The sequence below is a fragment of the Megalops cyprinoides genome, chromosome 3, assembly GCF_013368585.1.
Source record: "Megalops cyprinoides isolate fMegCyp1 chromosome 3, fMegCyp1.pri, whole genome shotgun sequence".
Taxonomy (NCBI): domain Eukaryota; kingdom Metazoa; phylum Chordata; class Actinopteri; order Elopiformes; family Megalopidae; genus Megalops; species Megalops cyprinoides.
Genome location: NC_050585.1, coordinates 11,669,286 through 11,696,939, shown reverse-complemented (window position 1 = coordinate 11,696,939; position 27,654 = coordinate 11,669,286). Strand labels below are relative to the sequence as shown.

The 27,654-nt window shown below is 43.6% G+C and overlaps 1 protein-coding gene across 6 annotated transcripts in view; it reads right to left on the bottom strand.

The window, feature by feature from the left end:
* The window catches only part of camkk1a (calcium/calmodulin-dependent protein kinase kinase 1, alpha a), a 64,682-nt gene that overhangs the window by 30,461 nt on the left and 6,567 nt on the right, over positions 1–27,654 (bottom strand). For 2 of the 6 annotated variants that reach the window (XM_036523364.1, XM_036523369.1), the window contains exons 2-3: positions 13,486–13,537; positions 5,275–5,697 (exon numbers count right to left, since the gene is read on the bottom strand). In XM_036523364.1, the coding sequence (XP_036379257.1) occupies positions 5,275–5,586 (312 nt within the window). In that variant the 5' untranslated portion in view covers positions 5,587–5,697; positions 13,486–13,537. Of the gene's footprint in view, positions 1–5,274; positions 5,698–13,485; positions 13,538–24,202; positions 24,330–27,654 lie in introns of those variants that run through there. The other 4 variants (XM_036523367.1, XM_036523368.1, XM_036523366.1 and 1 more) reach the window with 3 other exon arrangements.

Sequence of the window (27,654 nt, the reverse complement as noted above, 5' to 3'; positions counted from 1 at the left end):
TGCCTGCGTCCGCTGCTTCCAGTGGTTTCAGGGCCCGTATCACATTATGAGCTGTGAGGCTCCAAACTAATTGGGTTCGCCAAACAAAACATTAAGCATTTCCCCCATTACAGCCCACTGTGACTGCTCCCCTCAAAAGCATTTATATTGGTTTTCATTGATTTTTATTTTTCAGGCTAGTCCAGTACAAAGAGGAAAACTAATTTAACTGGTTGATAAGTGTAGGCTCACAAAATTATCCCCGGGTGTCACTGCCGAGCTGCTCAGGCAGAAGCTCAGAATCTCCTTGCTGCAGTGAAGTTGAGAAACACATTCTTGGGTCAAAAGGGGGTCAGGAGTCCCACCGTCAGTCAACAGTGTCTGGAACAAATTCTGCATATTTATTGTCTACTTCCAGTTATGCAACTGCACTGTTCTTCCTTTCCCCAAGTTGACTGTGTCGCTTACAGTGAACTGGGTGGTTATGGTACTGTGGAAAGTGGACACACACACGCACACACAGACGCACGCACACACAGACGCACGCACACACAGACGCACACACACACAGACGCACACACACACAAACCTCATTCTGGGGACAAGCATGCAAAGCGAGCAGGAGTAGGATCACTACCACACCTTTCTGGCTTCATTAAGTGTAACTGCCATGGTGCTTTGTCCTTAACCAGTGGCGACAAAATTGAAGAGAAAAGGGGAAAATCTACAATTTAATATGCTGTACCGCATACTGAAAGACAAGGAAGCAGTTTCAGAGCAGAGAAATCACCATTTCCTTCCTTGTTTTTTTCCCAGCTCTGATGTGAATGCGTGATATTCTTTCTCTTTATGAACAGGCAATTGATTTCCAACTCCCAGCAACATATCAGATTTTTTTTCCCTGACTCCATATGAGCTTTCAAAAGCATGCACAGATGGCTTCCCCGAAACAATTAAGACATATTTGATACATCTTTTATGTTGATTCCTTAACATGTGGGTTGAAACTTGAGTACACTCCATTTTATTTCAGTTCAGTCTGCTCCCTGTCTCCAGGATGCACTGTGAAGCTGGTGGTGCACTTTCTGCTTCTTACCACAAGGCTAGTACATTGCTTAAATGGATCTAATATTAAATTCCAAACAGTGACACGGACAGACAAGCCAGCTTAGTGTACAAAGGGTAGACTCCAGCTACAGATTAGCAAAGCATTTGGAGTCTGCAAGTGTTCAAGAACCGTTTTTCAGGGATGAGCAACAGCACAATTTGCAAATGTAATTTGCCTCTACCCACAAAGAGGAGAGGTGGAGCAATGCATTTCCGGCTTTGTGCTGGGGTTAGACAGCGGGGAAAGGTTACCTAATTATCTTGCGTTCTTACTTATTAAAACAAATGAAGAGCTTTTTCAAGACTGATGTCCAATGCAGTGAAGGTATTGGACAGCATATCAAACAGTATATTGACAGTGAGATAACATCTTTTATTGATAAGCACAAACCCTCATAACAATTAGATGGATAAGAGTCATAAGTGTTACAGACTGTGATGAAAACTTTACCTTTACATTTATCGTTTTCTGACTAACAGTATGTTTTTCATGCAAAAAGAGGCTGTACAGAGACTTGACAGAGGCACATGACAACAATCGTTCATACAAATTCTAATCTTCCTCTTTCTCTGTGGACTAATTATTAATTTATTAACTTCCTCATTGCACGGGCTGCCCTCTTTTTACTTCTAAAGCTCCAGTCGCAAAAGAGGAAATTTCCCTGTTTGCAACCTTTTCTAAGTAAGCCTTGCTTACTGATTACTTTTACAGTATCATAAAAACAACCGTACAGTCATTTATCTTCCAAATGCAAATATCTGACACTAGAAGCTTCAAAAGTCCCCTCCTGCAGGCTCGGTCTGCCTGTGCAGATCACAGAAGCCTATTTGTCATGTTTTTTTCTCACTGTTTTTGAGACAGTCATACTGAAATCCCTCAGACTGTGGAGGAAAGAGGCAGCAAGGTAAAAACTCAAACTCTAACTCAAAAATAATAACCTGTCACGCCGTAACGGCTGCTTTGATGTTTGATGGCACATGCTTTGCTCAGAGTAAAGCAGCCCGAAATTGACTCGGTTTCTCATTTCTCTTCAGAAGAGCCGCGCGATGCCCGTCCCCAGATTAAGGCCGTTAATCCCGGCCCAAAAAGGGTTGACGAAACGTGCATGGGGAGAGCTGGTGAGGGACAGCGCACTGCGGGCGTCACTGCCACAGAGAGCGAAGGGGAGCGGTGGCTGCTGCGCAGCGGAGCTGGAGCACGTGTCATCTCCCGACCTCCCGTGCCTCCCCACCGGCTTTCTGCATCACTGTGCATTTCAGCAGACATGGCAGGGCGGCATGAGGGGGGGGAGTGCCGGCGGGGACGGCAGGGAACCTTCTCCCCTGCATTACCGCATCACCGCCGCGGCTCTGCGGCACCCGTGGAGTGACTGTGATTACAGCGCAAATAATAGCGCGTTAGCGTGCACTCGAGAAGCTCCGACCGCTGCGGTTAGCGGGGTTTTCGGGAGTCCTCAGCGGCCTCCCGGCAGCTGAGCCCGGAGCGGGCAGAGGGCCATCAGCCCTCAGCCGGTTCTATCTGCGAGGAACATCTGTCCGCCCCCCTGGACCGCCCCCCCCCAAAAAGAAAAAAAAAAAAAACGGGTGGAAAATGTGCCGTCTCTCCTTCCAGTAAAGGTCAAACACCTTTTTTTGATCAACAACGAAGAAAATCAGAGCAACCGGTCTTTAAACACTTTTCCCAATCGACATTCATACAGATTCTCTAGCTGTCACTTGGGCCAGGTCCACACTACATGATTTTAGCCCTGATTTTCCACTCGCCGACAGTTTTTGGAGATCTTAGAGAGAAGCCCCAGATCAGAGGCAAATCGGCATTCGCTCGGGACTCGCAAATCGGCCCTCGATTGCCATGTCTGAATTGTTCAAAGACGCCATCCGAGAGACTTGCTGAAGCCTCGCAGACGTCCAAAAAATATCTAGCATGCTAAATATCTGGACCTGTCGGGCAGTCTAAATCCTGTAGTGTGAAAGGTGTAGTGACCTGGTTGTGACTGGCAGTGAGTGCGCCGACGAGCTACAGCCAATGAGAGCACAAGACATGAGGTGAGGGGAAACCCGGGGGAGGAGATGAACAACATCAACAAGCATGGCTACAACAAAAGTGCTTTCTGCTTGGACACAAGAAATGGAGGAAATTTTGGTTGAACTTTGACAGGAACACCAATGCCTTTTTGATGTTTCCAGAAATAATAAATTTCAGCAGTACTGTGAATATGAATTCACGACTTAAGACTGTGACTCTTACAATTTAATTACATAAACAATATCAATAATAGCAGTACCCCGTCAAAATACAAATATTGTGAGATGAGATTTTGGCCATATTGCTTACAGAGCATATTGTTAAGCATATATCTTTGTCTACAGTAGCCATTTTTGGAAGTAAAAGATCTCTGTCTCGCGCATGGCATCGCGTCACTCCCCGTGTCACTTCTCGCGTGTTTTCGTGACAAAACGTAGTTTGGAGACCAGACAGACTGGTCTGAGATTCCTCCTGGTGAAAGATCTTGTAATGTGTGACCCCCCAGGCGCTGATCAGTCATGCATTGTGCAAACCACAACGACTTCAAGATTCCCAATTACAAGGCAGCAAGTTGTGTAGTGTGAACAGTGCAGCGATCTGATGACTTTGACAGTCATATAGTGTGAACCTGGCTTCAGTTGAACCGGCTGCCAGGGAGAGGTGCACTGGTCTCCATGCAGCAGTTACTTCCTGTCCTACTGCCTTCACGCAGAGGAGGAGAACAATAAGCTGTCTAAAATAACTCCTTTAAAGAGAGCATTACTTTCCTGGTTCAACGGCAATGCTAAAAGTCTGGTTTAAGAAAAAGAGGGGGTATACTACATGTTATGCAATTCAAATTACATAAGATGAAGTTACAAGTCCTCCAGTCATCACAGTTGTACTGTAGCCCACATAGTTGCAGCATGGCAACCAACTGACACACAAGTTCTGCTTTTGTAATAAACCGCAGTTTCTCAGTCCACCCTCACAGGAGAGGATATTTTCAGGCATGGCTCCCCTGATAACCACAACAAGGACAAAACCGATCAACCCTCAATATAACCTTTAATTCAGACTGAAACAGCTACAGTAACCACAGATGCATGCTTCACTTGAAAGAATGAATGAGGAGACAAATGAGTGAGTATAATTAATGAAAGGGGCGAGCGCTTAAACAACTACCATGGCAGGAGTGCCTATATTGTGAAATGCCTGAGCTACATCACACTCCCGCTGTACTGATGACATTTTACAGACACATTGCGGATGATCAACTGTACCACATATCTGTACCGAGTCCTAGATAAAATTATTTTGAAACACTGTGCACAGTATCATAAAAAAATTAACAAGGTTTTAAATAAGGACATTTGAATATGCAGCCAGACTCACCCTCTAGCTACATGCTTGCATATTTTAGAGATTTTACTGACAGTACAGGCGGACAGGGGAAACCCCCAAGTAATTATTACAACCTTACATTTTATCACAGTGCATTATATTACATTTTCCAATGGCTTGTGATATAATGAAATTGAATATTCATTCACATTAAGCTGCTTCTCACCTCATTTCAGCTCATTTCACCTTTAGCTGGTCTGAAGCGCTAACGAATCCACCATGCAGAGACTGACTCAGCTTCACAGCCGCCTTTAAGAACTGCTGTTGCATTATTCATTACCGTCATTAGGTGAAGCGTACAGTAACTTTAAGATGGTGTGTTTTTGCACTGATTCAGGCTCCCCCGCGTGCCTGACTGCAGGACACAGTGGAAGCCTGCAGCGCTGCCCACCGAGGCGCCACCGCTGTGATGAGCAGCGCCACAGCCAGATGGCGACCCGTTGGCCGGCACGTCGCCGCTTTCAACACCACATGTGGATTACAGATATTATGTCGATAGCGCTGTCAGATGGCTGCACTACAAGTGACCTGACTTATCTGATGCAGGAGGTCATGCAGGAGTTGAGCATAAGTGGGGGGAAAAAGGGATTATCCCAAATCATTTACCGCAACTTAAGACCTAAAGCCGAAGCAAAGCTCCGAACCTCCCGATACGCATCACAGCACAGCTGTCTCCCGGATGTTCATTATGAAATTTAGGAGTGAGATTCTGGCGGGAGGCGCTGTGCGCCCGTGCGGCGCGTGACTGCCCGGTAGGTGGGTTTCCCTGCGACACTCACCTGGGCGTCGGAGATGGACACGCGCTTGGACTCGATGGTGGGCCGGCGGGCCACTCTCGGGGAGATGTGGGAGTAGCTGGAGCCGCCCGCCGCCAGGTAGGTCCCGCGCTCCTGCAGGGACAGCTTCCTGTTGGACAGCAGGGGCCGCGGGGCCGGCTTCTTGGCGCCGGGCTCCTGCGTCCCGTTCTTCACGCCGTTGGCCCGGCCGTCCTTGTCGGCGGCCACGTCGATGGCGGCCACCATGTCGGCCAGCTCCGTCTGGTGCTCCGAGTCCAGCTCCGGCGCGCGGCCGGGGTCGGTGCTCATGGCCATGGCGGGGCTCAGGCGGGGGGCAGCGGCGCGGCGATGAAAGGGCCTCCAGCAGCGCGCATCAACGTCACAGCGGCCAGCTTTGCTCCCGGGATCAGAGCGACCTCCGCTGAGCTGCAACAAGAGGAGAGCCGGGTCTGAGCGCAGTTCAAAGGAGACAGCTGGAGCGTCGCAGGCCAGGGGATCTGGGATTAAAGCGAACTGAACCAAACTGGAGACATCAGGGTAATACGCCGCTTAATACACCACTGTTCTGAACAAGCCCTTCCAGCTTAGAGGCAAACACTCTGCTATCCCCAGCCGAAGAAGCCACCCAGACACGGCTGCTTTATTAAAATGAATGAGGCGACAGCGAGGCTAAAGCGCCTCCATTTCTTTCTGATGGAACTCAATTTGCGAGCGATGAAGATAATTAAGATTAACTGAGTTAGACAGGCACCCGTGTATTTAACATGCATCACGACTGAGATGTTCTCTACTGCATGTGGGCAGCATAACACTACAGAACAGTACTGCTTTAAGACTTTAAGCATTTAGTCAAGACCTGCAACAATGTGACTGCAGAAGAAATACATGAAAATCATTTAAACTGGCCACGGTTTACCAGTAGAAAATTCCCTTCACTCTGAATAATTATTGTCATGTTGGAAGATGCTGATTTACATAGTGAGTCTACAAAATATTACAAACATTGTCAAACTCTTGTTAAACATTGTCATAACTCCTGCCAAACAATCCTTCATGATAGTCTGAGCAACAGTCAATAGAAGGTTATTCTGTCATGAATGGATATTAGAGTAGCTTGTTGCTTAGCGCTCACTCAGAGACAATACTGACAGCTGGTAAAAGCATTGTTATTGAGGATTAAAGCCTGCCTGGCATGATTTAAAGTGAATCACACGATTCAAAGAGGACACAAACAATCTCATCACGTTCGCCATTACCCTCTGTGAATACTTTGATATTATGACTGCAATTTAAAGATCATGCAGCCTACACACTAGGCAATTCATTTGGAAGAAAGCTTATTATTACAAATTTAAACTACACCATCTGTGTAGGTTACTAATGTAAATCATAAAAAAAACACACACAAAAAATATACTCAGGAAGATTTTCAACCACCGAAAATAACGTTAGATTAATTTTCTAAAAGCCGTGATAAATGTTTCTGAAACTTTTATCATGGGAGACCGAAAGAACTCCGTTTAATTAAAACGCCACGTTATGCAACACGTGAAACGCAGGATTACTTCGAACAGCGGCACCTTTCCATCGGAATAAGCCGCACTTCGGCAGCCCACATGGAGCTGGCAGAGTGCGGTGATGGGCCTCTCTCCTACTCAAACAGGTCTCTCACCCCCTCGTACGGGAGCCGGCTAATGCGGTGCTGTTCATGTGTGCGGTGACCCCGACCGCGGCTGACAGACGGCCCGCACACTTGAGTCAGAGACATCCTGCATTTAAAGCCTGACACAGCGTGCCTCTCGCCTGATAACACACCGCATTAGGACTGTCAGAACGGACCAATCGCTGGGCTCCCTTATCAGGACCCATTCCCGCAGCATTTCGGCATTGACTCCAAGGTGACAGACCGACCCCTCCTCCTCCCGTCCCCCCCCCCCCCCCCCATGATCATCATTTAAACCTTTTTTGCGCAGTCCTACAGCCTGCCAGAGTATGGATTTCTTCACACTTATCATTCCGCTGATCAGGGGATGCATTTCCCTCAGTACTAATGGCCTAGATTCAATTGTAGTGTTCAACGACATTGTTAATTAGGATGGGGCCGCCCAACAAAGGCCGGAGCTGTGATGAGTGATATCACCTTCACAAAAAGGGTGGCTGGACTGAAAGCCTGAGAGCAGGCCTCATAATGCAGGGAAACTGAGAGCAGCGAGGAGAAACTTGGTGGGGAAAGCATTCTTCTGCAGGATTGCAAGGGAAACATAAAATCTCAGAAAATGTTACTGAAAATTCAAATGTTGAAATAGGAGAAAGGGCAGTTTCTTCAATGTATTCAGACTCATAAACAGATGTGCATGAGCCACAGAATGGGCTAACATAGAGGAGATTTGGAACACAGCCTAACTGCTGACTGTGCTCCTTGTGCACTTGCGTAGCAGGGAGGCAGTTCTCATCACTTTAAAAACAGCCCACGAAGAGAATGAGTTACAGTGGCTATATTCCAAATCAATTACTCGCTCCTCCCCTGCCCCCCAACCTCATTGAAGCGATCACTATGATTGAGATCACTTAGCAGTTGGGGAAGAGAGGTGACTCAGCGTTATCTCTGAAATCCATTCTGTCGTCTTGCACAAGGACAATTTAAGGCAAGCACGTATGTCACCCTTAACTGTTAGCTAATTATGTGCTACATCACTACTAAGAAGGAACTTTTTAGAGGTAGGATAAATATACAAAAGCAATGCAGTTTTCAAATTTAATTTTCTTATTAAAACGTTTCTATTAAATTACTTTATCTTTCCCCCTACTCAGAACAGTACTTCAACATAGTAGAGTGAGTGAAAAAGCAATTTAGAATGCAACCCAGGCAAGCAATTCATCACTTCAGACATTCATTTCAAATTTTCAGATGGATTAGCAAATTAGAGAGTACTGTATTGCAACAGGATAAAGAGCCAATGGGAAAGCACAACATTACAACAACCTCCATGTAATCAAGAACACAAAAACTGAAAATACAGATAACTGAAAATGAAGTTCATTTACACTGCTAAAAATACTGCTAACCCACTAAAATACAGCTCCTGACCAATTAAGAAGAAAATCTCAAGCAAAGGTAAATGTATTTTCCTCAGTAGTCTTACATGTGGGTACTATCCTTGCTGTATACTATCATTAACTAAATATCCAAGTAGATGTTGGCTGGTATGTTACTTGACAGCCCCTCAGCCTCTTTGTCATGACACACATCAACCTGTCTGGTGTTTTGCTGAATCTACATGCAAGTGACCAGGCAATCATACTTAGCTGCTATTTTTGAAAAGGAAGGAAATGACACAACACAAAGATAGCCAGCTTGTTTTAAAATATTAAGCTGAAACAACTGGACACTTGCCCCAGACAAACATGTATCAGGTACTTTTCAAGGTATACTTGAGAATAACTTGGGAAATAATAATTCAGAATACGTCAAATTTTCACATGCCTTTTTCTTATTTCCCATTAAAAGAGAGTAAAAACATTTTCATACAAACAATAAATAATAAATAAAGAGTTGGTGTTAACTGGATGCTGGCATTGAGAATGATAATTATTGTTGACCTTTAACACCATGGGGGAAAAAAGACTAACATCCTGTCATCACTCATCGGAAACTGAGATTACTACACATCTGCTCATAAGGGGAAATAAAATAGTGATGGCTTTATCCAATTAAAACCTGCATAATCTCACCTTCCCAATGGTAAATCATGCACAGTGTACAGCAGGGATGAGACTGGGGGAATCTTCAGAGCAAGGGGGAGCATGTCAACAGAACGTGTCTGTATCAGTCACAATGGAAAACTACGGGTCTGGTGAGTAGATCATATCTATGCCCTTGACACCTGAAGAAAAAAAATGAGATTCATTAATCCTGATAAGCTCTGCACTGGCTTCTCTCACGCTCAGTGGCCACTCTCATCCTACCCAGATCTCATAAGGATCAGTCAATCCAAGAGGTTCCTGCACAGGGCTTAGTCTCTGGGTGACACAGACACTGAGGATGAGCCTTGGCTTTTACTACCAGGTTTGCTCTGAGCTGTGAAAGACTGGAGGACTAAGAGTACAGAAGAAGCACGAAGAGATACAGTCTCCTTAAGATAACAGTGTTCAACTGTAAATTAGTTTTGGGGGGAAAAAAAAAAACCAGGGCCATTCTGTTCAGAATGAGTTCCAAGCTTCACTAATTAGAACTGACTACCATTTTTCATTCTTAAATGTCAGAGTGATATTAGAAATGTTATGCTATTGTGATACTTAACATGTCTAATATTACCACTGTTACACTGCCTGCCTGCTACTAACCAAATTTGCTTTCTCCTACATGCCCTGAATCCAATAAAGCAAACTGAAGCTTTCATATTACAGCACCTGATCTCAACAAAACAGAAACATAATGAGATCTTCCATCTGAAAAAAAAAAAATGCTCTTTCAATCATTTTCCCATCTTTCCCAAAAATATTCACTGAAAGCAATTACGGTAAGCATGGAAACAGGCATCCAAGGCCATCTGTAATACGTTTTCCTTCAGAGGCCTACAACCCCACCTCTGAGCCTTTATTTGTCTTTTAATAGGATCTTCGTGTGTGGAGCAAACAATAGGTTTGAAGGCCGAGGTGGAAATATCCCTTGCCTTGCTGACCGAGGGCAAGGGGCTGCAGAGACTCACAATTTTTGAAGTGTATATGACCCAACGCACAGGAGCATTTTCTCCTTTATCTGCCAGGCAAAGCGTCGTCCTTGACAGACCTCAACAGATACTACATATGTGCAACACGATTCACTGACCTTTTTGTTGCGTGTTGAATTTACACCAGAAACTGAAACATATCTTGCACATATTAAACAGATTAAATGTACGTGTAAATGCAGCCTTGATAAATAAATGTCTCCTTTGAAGATTTCTTTGGAGCCATGGAGCATATTCTTTGGAATGCTAATAACAGTGCATATTTCCAATTTTCAATGAATTCAGCTTGTTAGTTTCAGTATTATTTCTAGCCATCCAAATGAAGTTTTGAATCCTCTGCATAGTGCTGTAATCCAAGAAAGCTATGGGTATAAATAAGGGTTAGAAATGCATTTAGTTATTTATACATAATTCACTTCACACATAATTCACACTATACTGTCTTTAAGAGCACAGCAATAGTTTGTTTAAATTTTCAACAGTGTGGCACTGAAAACATTAAAGATATGGAGTCACAGGTTTTCTAGAATAATGACAATAAAGGTGTCAACAGAAAAGCACTGATTGGAAACATTTTTAATTGCCCTCTCTTAACAATTTACAGTCTATGGTGGTTTGGACCATTTCTACACCAGTTACAAAAATAACAGAATAACATCACTATCAGCACAGAGGTTAACACCTACATTCTTTGATCCTCTGGACTAGCTTTGCTCATCCCCCAACTATCATCTAAGTTCATGCTTCCTGTACAAATAATGCAATAAGTGACAGGAGTGGGAGTGGGGGGTGGATTAGGCAGTGTTAACAATTCAGTTCTGTTGTACTTGTATCCTTCCCATAATTGTGATTTTATTATTGAGAAATCTGAATTGTGTTGACTGCTTCAGAACACTCTGCTCCTGTTGTCCACGCACAAGCTTTATTAAATTTGTTTAATCTATTACTGCCACTTCTTCAAATATTAATCGCTGTACATTTTACCTCGAGTGTTTTTGAGTAGCTACTGAACAAGACATCGAGTTCTTACAAGTTATTGCCAAGGCAAATTTCAACCTGAGGACAGGTTTTCATAACATGGACTGCAGGGCACCGTCCACAATAATAAACAAGTCAATGTCTCAAAACATGAATTTACGAGATTAATTTTCATTTCAAATGTATCAAGATCGGGATGTAAATCAATTTTGCAGCTTTGGGGTGAACATTCTCACTAAATAAAAACAGCACTCTTCATAGATACAAATGTGTTTCAGGAAAAATTAAATCAAGTAAAACACCACACACACACACACACACACACACACACACACACACACACACACACACACACACACACACACACACACACACACAGTGTGTATCTTTCACAAAAAATGTCCTACATGGATGGATATGCGTACAGTCCCTGACAGGATTGTTCAGTTTGACAGGTTTGCCCCCTCTCCCCTCGCCCCCCACCCGGCAACGCTGCCTCCTCGGTGTGGGCACAGACTCCAGTGTGTGCCGAGTGGGAGGTATGCTCGCTGTTCTTTCCTCACATGTGCCCATCATATGCCTCGCCAGTTGTTCTCCCAGGCCTCCCACCTCCCCGCCCACTCTCCACATGGCTCAGGTCCACGGATATGAGCGCAGCCCCCAGGGAGAGGGCCTGGTGGGCCCTGCCGACTGAGTGGGAGAGGGGGACTCAGAATAACCCTTTGTGTGATCATTTTTTTCAGTAAATTAACAATAAACAGAAAAACGCAGAGAAACGATCTGACAAAATCTGCGGTATTCCTGACGCGAATCCTGAAACCGGAGTTCGGCTGTAAGAACAGGAATGATCACTGTGGCTGAGGCCCCGTGAAATAACTGAACATACAGTTTGCAAATGCAGTGACTCCACACATATGGAGAGTGGCACCTGTGTTACAATTTAACCTGTGCCAATAATTCTTATTTTTTTTATGCACACTGTCTATTAAGAGTAATTTTTGTGTCATTGCTTGTTTCCCTGGGTCTAGTCTCAGGAAACTACAAATACTATTTGGGAGGAAAAATAACTTGTCTGATTTCACATTAACTTACAAGAGCCAACAACCTGCATACAACCTGCAAAAAAAAAAAAAAAAAAAAAAACAGACAACCATTCACCTTTCCATTCAACCATTCACCTTCACCTATTCCGGGTGAGGGGAGTAGCCATACTACAATGCAATTCCAATACTTTGTACCCTATTCATCTTCAATTTGACAGTTAATCAAATGTATATTAACCTGGTGCATATGAGCAAACTTCCTTTGTGTATTACACAATCATTTTGTTGTGAGACACACTGCAATTTGCTTGTAACTGTCATCATAATGCCCAGGTTAATTAAAATCTGTGCATTTAATTCTGCTCACTTTCCAGATGTATGTAAGCATTTACTGACATGTATGCGAATTAACTTCACAGAGCGCTCATCTAAAGGTTGCACGAGGAACTCATCAAATATACATGGAGCATGGCAACCTCAAGAGATTTGTGTGAAGGTGATGGAGCAACTGCAAATTGTCCGTGACAAGCTCACATCAGAGCATGCTAATTCAGGCCTGTGGCTGTCCCCACACTCCAAGCTGAATCACGATGTGCACGATCATCGCCCATTAAAAAAGCATGTAAACAAGGGAACCATCCTTTTGAGAGTCAAAAGCAGCCATCAAGACCGTTCTGTGCACACAACTGTTCCCCTTGTTTCCATGAGCTCCGTCTGGACAGCACCAATACAATTACACACATGCTCTTTCCTGTCCTCATTTTTTGGGATAATAGTATTTTCACAGCTGCGTATCTACTTTACCCTTACCATTGGTATCTTACCATTACCCTTGCCTATAACGCACGGCAAATGCATTAAAGGCATGTATGGCTACCACGTAGAAATTTTTTTTTTTTTTTTTTTAAACATACATTGTACTTTCCCTCACGTTTTCAACAAGCCACCAACAGCATTTATACGTCAACACCTGATGGAGCCAGGGGCTCTTCGGCAGGACTGGTTACATTGATGAACGGCATCTAACCCCAGACATGGCTCACTTTAGAAGGACCAGGACTGAATCAAAGCATCAAAGCATACTCGCTTCATACTGATTTTGCGGGTAAGAAATAACATGCTGTCCAGAATGTTGAACGCCAATCCCTTTCCCCTCAAGAGTGACTAGACTTGAATGGTAAGAAAGAAGGCGACAATGAGAAAAGTGACATTGACAGCCTCGCGGCGGTGTTAACAGGCGCACCGTCATGCAGCCGCGTATGAATAAAACATTACTTTGGCGCAAATGGCTGGATCTCAACACGGCGCGCACGCGGTAGATTAGTTATCACCTTGCAAATAAAGGTACGAGGCTGGCCGCGTTTGAGCGGCACCCTCAGTGGTGGATCATCACAGCCCTGCGGGACAGCTGGAGGGGCAGTTCTGAGGGAGCCCTGGCAGTGCGGAACAGAGGAGAGGCTCACCTAGCTCTGAAGAGGCTTGGATTTCCCGCCTTCTTCTGGGGCACACGGGGACCTGAACACACAAAAGAGAGGTCCATTAAAGTTTCACAGGGCACCGCGTACCCCAGATCAGGTTCTACACCCCCCACTGCCACCCCCTCTCTCGTGATCACACAATCCTTCATTAACACCCCACCGTAACCCCAAGGCCCCTTTACTGTGGAATACTGAGTGATTAAAGAATTCCCAGATTTCCAATGCAGACGGTGCCTCGGTAAGAGGTGGCTGAGGAGGACACCTACTGCAGCTGTTTTCAGAGACAGCGTCAAGCCCCCAGCTCTGCTGACACACAAGGAGCCGAGGGGAGATTTACTTCCCTGGTGCACTATAAACACAGACAAAGGCACTGTGCACTCTGAGTGTGGTGGGGATTTGAAAAAGGTCAGGCAATTAAAAGAAGACAAAAAGCCGAGCCCTTGGCAGCCACAACACGGAATCCACAGATTTTCAGTCTGGTGTCTGCTGGGTGGAGAACAATGCTATCTTCACAGCACAAACTGGCCAGTCAGCATCCCATAACTGACCCTTCTGCATTCCCTCACGCCAGACAATCGCACAGTTAGACAGGGCTCTGAACATATGAGTAAATAAAGCAGATGCAGAAAGCATCTTGACCTCTCGAAAAGTCAAACCGCAAGCCATGAAAGCTTCTGTCGAGCTACCGTTTCCATGGAAAGCCTCAATAAGGTAAGTGCACCCGAGCTTATTCCAACAATCACACAAAAAGCGGGCGGTAGGATTTTCAGCTACATCGCAATGATGTGATTTTACACCACTTTAGGCGCTGGCTTCCAGGACCGCAGAGCTTCCAGGACATCTTTTATCTTTTAAGCTGTTTAAAGGTCAAAGTGCAGGCATGAACTGCAAGATAGGGATAACACAGCGGCACATTCATTCATTTTCAATGACCAGCAAGTCTGGCTGCGCGCAGTGTTAAAGCCAGCCGAGCAGTCAAGCGATGAATTTTAAAGCAATATTTACCCAACCAAAAAAAAAAAAAAAGGGCTGTAATATGGAAATTTCACAGGCTCCATGCTAAGAGCCAGGCTGCGAAGGACTTGCTTGGCCCTCGGTGGTGAAATGTATCTGGGTATTAGACGATGGAGCTCTCCTCCCTCTCTGCCAGTCAGCCAAGGCCGCACTCCTTTGTCACAGTCAGTCCCTGTCAGAGGGGACATGACAGCTTTCATTAGGGAGGCTCATCAGACGGTAACGGCGGTACGCGCAGACACGCTGGGGGCCGCCAGCAGCACCAGCAGCTGGAGCGAGCGGGCCGAGCAGGGGGAGGGGAAGGAGAGACGCACGCTCTGTTGCTCTGGCTGCTGCTCCTTCAGCTGCACCTGCGAGTTGACGCTGCTAAGCACTTTACATGCCTCTCTTAATGAAATATGGAGCCTGTTAAAGGATGGGCCGAGCGCTTAACGGCTTCTGCAAAGAAAAGCTTTACCTTCCAGCTGGGCCACAGAGACTAACCCTCTCTATCCTGGTAATAGCAAACATTGCTCTTTTCCTACATGCAGACATTTTACATGCTTCACAAACCATTTCAGTCTCACGTCCGACAATGTCTGACGGAGAGGAGCTGATAGATTCTACAATTAAACCGTACAGATGCAAGGCAGAGTTAATGGTCGCCAACTTCAGGATTCAAAGAGGAAGGAAGATGTACATTTCCTGTTACAGCTCCTTTGTTGACTTTTTTCACAATTCTTCCGGCAATCTCGCAGGGGTCAGCGCCGCAGTGAGCATACCGCTCCCCTGATACATGTCATGTGTGATGCAGTGGGCCTGATCAGCTGACACAGACTTCCCAAGAGCCTCTCTGTCTCAGCTTGTGCACATCCTGCAGACCCACTGAGGCCCTGCCTCTCACTCACAGGGCCATCAGCGCACAGAGGGTGAATTTGTAACATCAGCAGTTTTATGAATGTGCTGTTGCCTCCACTCAGAGTGCACGTTCCCACTGGACATTGATAGCCATCACCCTCTGGGTATAGGCTTTTCCCTATGGTAAATTGGGTTGTAAAAGATAGGGGATGTCAGAGTATTATCAAATCCATTCTTTTCAATCATAACAATGACAGCAATTCCCAAGGCAGGGACCGACAGCACACAGTATGCATTCTTATCTCCCAGCCATGGTTGAGTTGCAACTGAAAACAGTTTTTAAGAAACCTCCTCCATACACATTCAGCTAATTTACTCTGCAGTAGTTTCAGGTACACAAGTGTTCTAACACACCTGAAATGTCACCAAGGAAGCCAATGTCACAAACAACATCACATGAATAAAAGCTGGTGAGAAAAGAAATATCATGGTTGAGTGCAGTTTATTAACACACACACATACACACACAGACAGGCACACATGTGTTTCAGCAGGAATACCTAGGTCTGTCCGTGTGAGAAATGTAACGCTCAAACAACACAAAAGAGCAATGAACAAGCTCCCCTACACAATTGTACAGAATGGGCTTTATGGGATTTATGGGACTTCTTTCACACAGTAATAGCATCCTGTATATAATTTTATAATTAAATTTAGGATGCTATTATTGTGTGAAAGAAAGGTTGGGGGGGCTTTATACTGCAATTATTTGTCACAGTTGCTTGTGATAAAAGCCATCTCTCTATCGCTAGCTCTAACCACCTGATTCTGTCATGCCCATTGATCTAAAGCCCCACACACTGCACAGAGTGGTGAAGGTGCACCCCAACAACAAAAATGTACAGTCCACTATCCCAAAAATGAATCTATAAAGGTAAACCAGCCAGCACCAAGACGCAAGAACAATTCTTACGATTAAGAAGACGCAAGGAGCACTTCTACTCCAAGCAACCTTACAATTTCGTGGGTATCAAAATAAAGAGCACAAAACCGTCTCAGTGGCAGAGAACTCTCTCTTTCTTTTCTCACTTTTTATTTGCTTTGATGTCTGAACTTTACACTTCTGCCTCTCCAGTGAATTAGAAGTGAGTGGATACTTGATTCCAGACTCCTTGCAACAAGGCAGGGCTTTTCCAACCTCAGCATGGGCCCTCAGAGCATGTTCCCATGCCTGTCCTGAAAATTAAGCAAATTGTATTTTTAATGGGCTATTTCGCATGATTTTAGCTGAAACAAGTGATCTCTCAGAGGGAGAGAGATGGAGAGAAAAGGAGAAAGAGACACAAATCCCAGAATGCATTCTGCCTCATGAGCTGCTTCAATAGCTGCGGAGATTCCGGAACTATGAATGAATGTCAAATTCAGCTGTTTTATTGCTCCACCCCTCAAGGATACTCTCTTTTGCAAGGCAGAGGAACAACAGAGATTAATAAAGTGTCTGCTGAAATATACATATAAAAAAAAAACCTAATTAATGCATAACCTCACATGCGTTTATGCTTAATTGGTTGTCAACATTTCCTATGTGACATATTAAGCACTACATTATATGAAGTAGGGCTTCATGATTATATTTCAATTTGACTGAATACTGCCTTTCATTATCTTTTGCTTCTGCCCACACTGACAATGGTATGTGAGACTTAGGTTCCTCCTCCTCAGAACAAGTACAGAATAGAGATGTTAATACACCTTAGTCTTTGCAACCCAACTTAATTAACGACGCCAGTTTTTGTACAGGTATCCGACACTGCTGAAGAGGTGCACGAGTAAACTGCACAAGGAAGTGTGAAAACATCTGCCGCAATGACAGATGTGTTTGAATTCAAGCTTACCTCTGAGTGTTATGATCATAATCACATCTGACGGCAAATAAAATCCGCAAGCATATAATCCATGTCTTCAGCCAGAATAATGTTTCCATTTACACGTACCTCTTAATGCGCCACACTGAGTCTTGTGCTCTTACAACTGTAGCATGTGTGTTGGGGGAGGAGGGTTAATATGATATTAGGTGGCAAATTCAATACGCCTAACACACGTAAGTGCATATCTACGCAGCCAAAACAGCTGAGTTGAATACAGTATCAAGTAATGTCTGCACTGAATGCGCATATCCTAAGAATGCCCTTGAAGCACACAATTCACAACACACAGAGGACATTGCACCCCATGTTCCTTTTACATTTCACGATCAAACCAGAGAAGTTATACAGAGGACACAAAAATACATTTTTGATTGGCTGGAAAGTAACTGGTACATAACAGACTCATCGTAGGGAATGTCAATGTGTTGCACCACTGCTGAAGTCACGTAGTGTGACCTGACCTTTATGGAATAATGTATCATATCGCTTACTGTAGGTACTACACGGCATAGCATGTACATGTGCCTGTTTGGATGTGTTTTTATGGGCGCACACACATATACAGTCATGGGCAAAAATATTGGCACCCCTGCACTTCTTTCAGATAGTGCACTACTTCTCCCAGGAAATTGTTGCAATTAAAAATGCTTTGGTATTCACATGTTTATTTCTTTTATTTGCATTGGAACAACACAAAAAGCAGAGAATAAAAAAAGCCAAATCAGATATCATTCCACATAGAACTCCAAAAATGGACTGGACAAAATCATCTGCACCTTTTCAAAATTGTAAGAAATAACTGGATTTCAAGCATGTGATGTTCCTTTAATTTGTATTTACTTTCACCTGTGGCAAGTAACAGGTGCTGGCAATATACTGTAGAAATGACACTTGCAACCAGTTTAAATGGAGAAAAGGTGACTCAACCTTTGTGTTGTGTGTCTGTGTGTACCACACTGAGCATGAAGAGAAGAAAGAAGAATAAAGAATTGTCCGAGGATTTGAGAACCAAAATTGTGGAAAAGCATGGACGATCTCAAGGCTACAAGTCCATCTCCAGAGATCTTAATGTTCCTGTGTCCACTGTGTGCAACGTCATCAAGAAGTTTACAGCCCATGGCACTGTAGCTAACCTCCCTGGACGTGGACTCACGTTGTAGCTTTCGCAAGCACAAAAACTACAGACAATCTGCGGTGTTTCGCAAGCATAATCATTTATTCTAATTACGCGATTGGTGTTCTGTGTTCTGTGAATTATATGTTTTATTGTTAATCAAGGAGGATAAAGGGGAACAGGTTGAAAGTAATGATAGATTTAAAGGTAGTGTTTGGGCTTCCCCTGTTTCCAGCTCACCTGGCACCACTGGATACAAGTGATATTTTTCCACCCCAGAAGCATTTCACTGAACTTTGGAGGTGTGCCTCCGCATCAGGTATGACTAAAGGGAAAAAAATACGGGAAAAAACCTAATGTCATATACCGGGGATAGCTGTTAAAATAGCTATCCCCAGTATGTGATATAAAAATAGCTATTCGATATATTGCAACGGCTATATCAGCTATATTGCCCAGCCCTAATTGTTCTGTTTACAGAAAACAAAATGAGGCCTTCAAAGAAAAGAACAGGGTCCCTGCGGTCAAACTTGGCGGAGGTTCACAGATATTTTGGGCTTGCTTTGCTGCCTCTGGCACCGGATGCCTTGACTATGTGCATGGCATCATGAACTCTGAAGACTACCAAAGAATTTTGGAGCTCAATGTGGGGCCCAGTGTCAGAAAGCTGGGTCTCTGTCAGAGGTCATGGGTCTTCCAGGAGGACAATGACCCAAAGCATACTTCAAAAAGCACCCAGAAATGGTTTAAGACAAAGCGCTGGAGAGTTCTGAAGTGGCCAGCAATGAGTCCAGATCTAAATCACAAAGAACATCCTGTGGAGAGATCTCAGAACAGCAGTTGGTAGAAGGCACCCTTCAAATCTGAGAGACCTAGAGCAGTTGGAAAAAGAAGAGTGGTCCAGAATTCCAGTAGAGAGGTTAATAAACTCATTCATAAACTCAAATAATAAACTCAAACTTAATAAACTCATTCATGGTTACAGAAAGTGATTGATTTCAGTTATTTTTTCCAAAGGGTGTGCTACCAGATATTAAGTTGAGAAAATATTAAGGAATCCAATTATTTCTTACAATTTTGAAAAGGTGTCAATAATTTTGTCCAGTCCATTTTTGGAGTTCTGTGTAGAATGATATCAGATTTGGCTTTTTTTTCTCTGCTTTTTTGTTCCGATGCAAACAAAAGAAATAAACATGTGAATACCAAAGCATTTTTAATTGCAACAATTTTCTGGGAGAAGTGGTGCATTATCTGAAAGAAGTGCAGGGATGCTAATATTTTTGCCCATGACTGTGTGCGTGTGTGTGTGGGGCCTTTCACATTTCTTTAAAGTGATCAGTAAACAGATGGAACCAGTAAAGACATGCAGTACTCTGCTGTATGCAGCGATTTAAAAGTGAAAGGCCTCTTTTCAGTAATGCTTTCCCAGACTGCTACCAGTCAGCCCTGGGAATCAAACGGGCTCTTAATCGGGTCTTAATCCTTTCAGGTCTCATCCTCCTGTGACCCGTAGTTCCCCTGGCAGAGCTCTGAACCACGGCACCTGGTTATTCTCAACGTATCCTGGGCCTGCATGCGGACACCCAGCTGTTTGGTGCCAACCAAGATCGTTCTGATTACTGCCGGCGTTTTGAGCACAAAAACAGGATTTTCAGTGCTTATGCTGTGGTCAATCTGTGAAATAAGATTAGGCCCGTTAAGTATAGATCAACGTCCTGTGATGAAAGACTAAAACACATACGCCTTTCAGCAGCTGAAAAAAAAAAATCATTCAAGAGGACCAAGGCAGTTATGGCTTAAATGCGTTCCTTAGTACAGAACAGGAACTGACAGATGTGAAGTGCACCCCTGTCAGCCAATTAAGCTCCTCGGGCTCCAGCAGACTTGCTGTCCCGTCTACTTCCATGCGCTCCATGGGTGATAGGGCACTTTCATCTGTAGCTCCCCATCTGTGGAATGCCCCCCATGTACATGTAAGGACTGCCGATTCAACTGCCTCCTTCAAATCTTTTCAAACAAGCATTTAATTCTTTAACGATCATGATGAAACTGACTGTATAGTGTTTTGAGCCTGGGAAAAATGCTTGACAATAAATATATTATTATCATTTAGCCTGTACTATGACATTCAGATTGTACCCAGTGATCGTATTAAACATGGTTGTTTCAGAGCTGCATTTGATTGCAAAATTTTCCCTGTGCGAATGCTGATAAACCTGAACTGAACAAAGGTGACCAGCTCTCACTGCAGGTAACACAACTATATGCTTTCACAGAAAGCTTAACATCAAATGATTCAGGATTTACAGTACAACCCCCTTCTAAGAAGTTACACTCATAACTGCAGTCACACGCACAAACAATAAACACAAAGACAGACGTCCCATCCCCACTTTAAATCCACAAGCCAATGAACAATGGGAGCACCTGTGGCCACTGATCAGACCGGACTAAAATAACCTGGGGCAATCCCAGGCAAATCCCCTGCTTACCTTTCTATGCCTATATCTGAACACGGCGGGCTAAGTACAGGATTCCAACATGAGACCCGTTTCAGGACGGCAGTGGGAGTTTTACTTACACGGCAGTAGGGACATGCGTGGTGTCGCTCTTAGGGGTGGCTGCATAGTCCGGCCCGTGGGGCTGGGATCAACAGACACCTCTGTCTCCAGTGATGGCTTCCTCCCAGCAGCAGGTTCAGTATTTCAGAGCTACCCCGTTCTGCTGGCCATATTAAGCTCTCTGAGGATTTAACCCCTCCCCTACATGCCACAGGGAAAGTCCTCCCAGTCTGGACCAAAGCTCTGCTAGGGCAAGGGTGGGGATGAGGCCAGCGCGACAGGCCTAGCACAGCAGAGCGTCTGGGGCCGCGAGCCCTTCCTCGACAGGACAAGCCCTCATCATGTGGCCTTATCTGGCCATCCCCTTACCAGTCAGACCAGGGGGGATTAGAGGCAACGTCCCCTCGTGTCCTGGCCCAATGGTAATCGGAGCATCGGTCTCCAGGTCTGAACCCTTCCACCCAGTGAATGGGGTTCCGTGGCTGAGCGTCTGCCAGGGTATGCTACAGCAGAGGTGTCTGGCACCAAATGTGAGATTACCTCCACATACGGAATCAAACAGAGAACGGTCACAGCCGCCATTATTTACAAATGAGGATCTGTGGACTGTGTAACTCCAATCAGTCAAATGTAAAACCTAATTTATCTTTGTATCACAAAGTGTTAACAAATGTTGTATGTTAAGAAATGTTGATCATGCCAACTACTGGGAGACATACTTTGTTGAAAAAATAAACAGTAAATACAATAAGTAATTTTCCATGAGATTTGAATTGTATTTGTCAGCTCTACTTAAGATTCTTCAGTTTCAATTATTGTTAAACCTGTGTCCTCTGATAAAGACACAGCATGTTCAGAGGTATTTATGGGATATTGCAAGCTTATAACTTCTCTTTATTTCCACTTCAGAGCTTACATTACATTATATTATTGCTTAGATCTTGATTTTGTTGGGGACTGCATAGCATTACAATTTTTAGAAATAACTTTTCTGGACATATAAACTTTTTTTTTTCCAAATAATTTTTGAAAGATGACAGCATTGTGTGGTGCAATAAGAGTTTACTATGACACTGAACAATGGCCAATATCACATAACCGTTGTTCAACATGAACATATATACAGGGAAGAGGTTTTCCAGCTGCCCTGGCATTTGGTCTCAAATACAGCAACACCAAACAAAACGCCCCCGGTTCTGATTTGCATTAAGAGTTGCAAAAAAAACACATTGCTCAGTGTGCATGGAACAGCATTACAAATGAAACCTCTGCAATAAGACACCTGGCCATGGCTGGTCTTCAGCAGATGGAGAGTGTATTAATTGATCATTATCACTAATTGAGTGCATTATTGGTAGTATACTTTCAAGAGGCATTTAAAAAAAAAACCAACATAAGACCTATTAAAAAGAAACAAACAATAATTCTATTGCTGTGGACTGCAAAACAAGCACTGCTGCTTTAAAAGAGCGTTAAGCAGCTAACACCAGTGGCTCTTACAAAAATCTGGCTTCCTTTAACTCCTCTTCATTCTGCTGGGCTTTTTAAGGGGCACAGCCTTCATGTCGCTTATCATTTATCTATCCAATTAGCCACTATAATTACAACTATAGCACCTACAGTCAAAATATTCATTCTCAATTTTATTGTCAAAATTACTGAGAACTAGTGTTGATCCTGTTATGTCAGTCTTCTTTCTCTTCTTACACCAGGGATCTATTTTTTAGACTGCTTATTAACATATAAGGTAATAAACAATGACTTAGATGGCAAGATCTTGAGGTATTTTAGGCATACAGTCCTTTGCATTTGATTATCACAATCAATCATAATTTTGACAATGTCACAATGGTTTGTAGTGAAAATGTTTAATTGATTCTTGTCTTATAACTCATAGCTGACAAAATCCAGAATTGCACTCTGCAGATCCTACATAGTTATTGGGAACAAAAAGATTTTGAAACACCAAGAAACCAATGAAGAGATGGGGGCGAAACCATTTAATTTTTTCATTGCCTCGTTCAGCTCTCAGTAACACATACATTATGGTAGTTAGACAATTTGGCTAGTGCTCCATGTCACACTTTGTCCAAGTTTATTGTCAAACTGGCCAAATGTCCTGCACTTTCACAACACCTATCCATGCCATGCATGTCAATCTGCCATCAAGTGAATATTGATCCTCCCGGTCTTCTGTCTCCCTCGCCTACATTCTATGCCGCTTATGTATTCGGACACTTTAATTAAGTGCTCTGAGCTATGACTGTGTGAAATCCATGACAACGCATAACTTGTGACTCATTGTCTACAGGGGCCAGTAATATCTTTGTACTACTTTCTTCAGCCAAATATAGACCACTGTACTCCTACCCATCACAAAACTTGCCCAACATGCATTTACTGGCTTTTGTGGCATTGCTTATTATTAATCTCAAAGCACAGACATAGACATATGCAGGTGGGCAGGAGTAAAGATATTAATTCTTTGTATTAAAAACCAGAGAGCATATGTTTTAAATGAGCACAGAATGGAATACTGGAATTCTACATCAACACATGCTGATATCTTAAATGTTAATCCCTGAAGTATTCTTTACATAGTATTGTGGAACATATTGCTCTTTGAAGTCATGAAGTAATAATGAGGTATTGAACATTTCATGTAACAGGTAAACTGAAAACTGAAAAATAGCTGGAACCAAACCTTACCTCAGACCACAGCTTTAACCAAATGGCACTGTCACAAGCACAGAGACTGGCAAGGGGGAGGGCCATGCTTACTGAGGTAAATATGTGGGGCATGCTCTGATCTTTCCAGTGTGTGCCCTACAAATTCAGCATCGCTCCTATTACACAACCGTCCAACCAGCCAAATCCAATTAAGAGGGAGAAAGGTGGCACGTACGGAGCAGAGGCCAGGAATTACATCAGTGGGGGCACGCAGCCATTAACAACGACTGCGCCGTACACTGTGTACACTGCGCTGACACACACTGACAGGAGTAACAACGTGGGTGGAGATCACGTCTTGGGTGGCTTTTGTCTCCTTAAGCCAGGTTCTTTAAACAGATTCCCGAGGTAATCTCTTTAGTGCAACAGATTTGTAAGTATAACTCTGTTCAGGGGTTTCTTAGGAATTAAAACATCCAGCAAAAGGGCATTCATTAAACTGTTACAAATCTGGCATACGAAAGAAAAAAACCCACAGGATCAAAAAAAAAAAAAAAAAAAAAAAAAAAAGTCGTTACGGCTGGAATGAGGAAGGTCGTCCTCGCACCCGCTGGAGTTAATTTGATTTGTGGTGATATTTCTCCACGGAAAAGTCACACTCTGAAGTGCAGCCATTATCTTCCAAGGCTCATCACCGTGGTCAGCCTGAAATGCAAATTAAAACTCGGTTGGAAAACAGATTATCTAAAAGACACCTTGGTCGGGTTCTCTCGCAGCACAAAGGTTACTGCAGGGAGTCTGCAGCTGGCACGGCTACGATCATCTAACCCAAGAAGCACTGCAAATGGCACCTGACTCATATATTCTTACCTCCCGGAGCCTTTATGTGGGCTGGGAGTGTTTGTGCAGTTCGGAAAAATCATAAAATCAAATCGCTGCACCGCTTTGTTTGACTGTTCTATCCCAGAATGCAGCTCTTTTATTGCATGGAGGCGAGTACGGAGTTTTGCACAATGAGACAACACAAGGAAACCACATAAGGAGACCACATAAGGAAAAATCTATTCTGTCTCCTTGCAAGAAAATTGCTCCCACAGAAATCAATTTCCTAAAAGCACACTAATTACACTCAAGTTTGAGTACCTGGATCCCTTCGCTGCTGCCTCAGCTTGTCATTGCAGTTCACTGATTAGAATGCGAAATAGCAACCACGGCTGTCATAAATAAAAAAAACAAATGGCTCCCAAAGCTGTATTTTAAAACACTGCTATTGCGTATAGACAACCTGCCAGTATTGCTTTGGCTGAGATGCAACCGCAAGGCCTTAAATTGAAAAGGATAAAGCAATTACATATTCAGTTGCTGATGGACTCATCCACATAATGGATGAAAAAAGTTTTTTTCTTTCACTACGTGGGGCCAGGAATTACAAACATATTGCAATGCAACTGGTTTTACAGAACTGCCTGCATTAGAGGTTTGCGGCCACACTAGCAGTACTTTGCTCATTGCTGACAGTGAAGAGCTAGTTATGTACCTACAGAACTCAATGTCAGTTTCCAGAGGGCCATATGTACCTTGAGCACCATCCAGTTCCCTTTGTTAATTAGTCATGAACACTTCCACTTATATAGTTGGCAAAAAAAAATAAAAAAATAAGATGCACCACCTCCAAAAGAATTATCAGAAATTGGAATGATTGGGCAAGCTGACTAAGCCAGAGCTGAAGCTGGAGAAGAAAAAGGACAAAAAAAAACAACAGCCCTTCAGGACCTGGAGTTTGTCATCCTTGCTACAGAGGAGCAGTGGTGAGTCCTATCTTGTCTAGGTGATAAAACCTGTAGGGACAGGTAAGTAACCCAGAAGAGAGAAAAACAGAAACATTTTATGTATCTGTTCAGACAGCTGCTATGGGAATTCTCAGCATTCGTTTCTATTTGCACTCCATTCCACTCACAGACGATGGATGCGTTAGACCTACCATAGCGCTGTATCACGGTCACCCTCAAACTGTGCTGGCTCCGAGGGACACCCTTCCCAGACAGACTAGAGGCCCTGCTGTAAACAACAGAGGCTGCACAAGGCCATCTGCCATGGCTGTCTGATTGCCTGTCATTCCACGAAGAGGAAAAAAAAAAAAAAAATCCAGCTCTCAGCCGGGACTGCTGGTTTACACCGAGGTGTGTGAGGTGCTGAGCTTTCACATCGGGGCTCAGCTAGAGTGGCAGTGCAGGTTTGTTCAGCACACAGCCCACAGCTCCATACGCGACTCTGCCCTGGAAGGTTAGCTTGCTGCTCGCATGCCTGCAGGAATCACATTCACACACCACTTCATCATGCCATGCTGCGTTTACTGAGGTCGGACACCAACATGTGCTCCCAGTCGTATTCAAAATAACATTTTCATACTACTGTTTTTTTTTTTAGTCTGTAAAGTGTGTTCCTTATGTAATGTTTCATAAGGGTGTTAGGCTTTGTTGTCATTGCTGTTTTATTATTGAGCTGTTTTTTTTTTTTTTTTTTTTACATTAACCTATATGTCAATATTTACAGTAGGCATTTGCACAAGTTACATGGTGTAGGTCACCTCAGATCAGTAAAACCTCTTTGGGTCAGTAAAGGGATTTACAAAATGTTTATGATTATTATCAACTTACATACACAAGGCACAGCACTGACGATGGTAATACCACACAAAATAAAGTACGTTCAACTGAAGCCTTTTAAAATGGTTTGCTAAGGTTGGTGCATGAAAAATCATGTGGGTACAAATAAATGTGTCTTGAATTTAGAGATTGGGGCAATGGAGAACTACTGTTTAGAGTTGTCAACAGAAACTAACTAGATGATCCTGATAACCACAATCATATTTCTTCTGCATAATATGGCATCACTCTGATATCTTGTCTCAGATTTTTATTTTCTCACACAACTTAAAAACAGCGTCATTGGCCCAAGCAAGGAACACTTCAAAGGACAGGGAGCCTCTGTGGACTTACTGTTCCGGGTTGAGTCTTCCATTTCAGAAGAGGCGATTGCTTTAAAGATGAAAAATACACTGACATCTCACATTTTTATGCGCTCTATGACAGAACCTTTGAGGTTTAAGGATTTGGAAAAAAATCAGACGTTCTCCCGAAACCTGAGCTCAGCTCCTCGGAAATAGAGAGAGAGAGTGTCGATCAAACCAAGGGATCTAACGACAGACTCTAAAGGCTCTGAAAGCCAGCCAAAAACAGCCACAGTAAATCCCCATTGCTGTCGGACAGACAAACATTTTAAGAAATGTGTGCATGACAATTACCTAAGGACTTCTTGTGCATTTCATAAGGCACACATTTGCATGAATGAAATTCTCAGTGATGGTTTTTGAACGAATACCCTTTTTTTTTGTAAACGGTCCACAGATGACAATGCTTCCTTGTGCGAATACCTGCCATATGGCACATATCATCACACTTCCCACACCGCAACTGAAGAGGTGACAGAGCATTGCAGGTGTCTTCCAAAAGGAGAACCCCTGTGCCCTCACGCAACATTGAGTCAAAGGGTTATTAGGTTGTATTTTTGAGTCAAATTAAACCGGAGCGTGGTCTTTAAAGACGCACCTGCTGATGATTTTACTTTCAAATCGACCACTCCACATAAATGAGGATTTTACATTTGCCTTTTTTTAACGTAACAGTTGCAAACAAAACGTTGTTGATCGGCTTATCAGGATCGCACCTGTGCTTAAAGGTAATGGTTTCAGATTTATTTCACTCATGTACGCCATCTCAAGATTTCATTTAATCAGGCAATATCTTCCTTATTTCACATCGGCATAATGAGATGAGTCAGAGAGAGAAACACTTCAGCCGTCTGACATGTAGCCATCAACCTGTTTATAATGCTCTCCGCATCACCGCCAGCTGCTGTTGAAACTCACAATACCATTTAGTTTATTAATAGAACACTTAACCGCTGGAAAACGCTTGATGTGAACAAATAAGTATTTCTCAGTTTGTTCAGCTGATGCCTCAGTGACAAC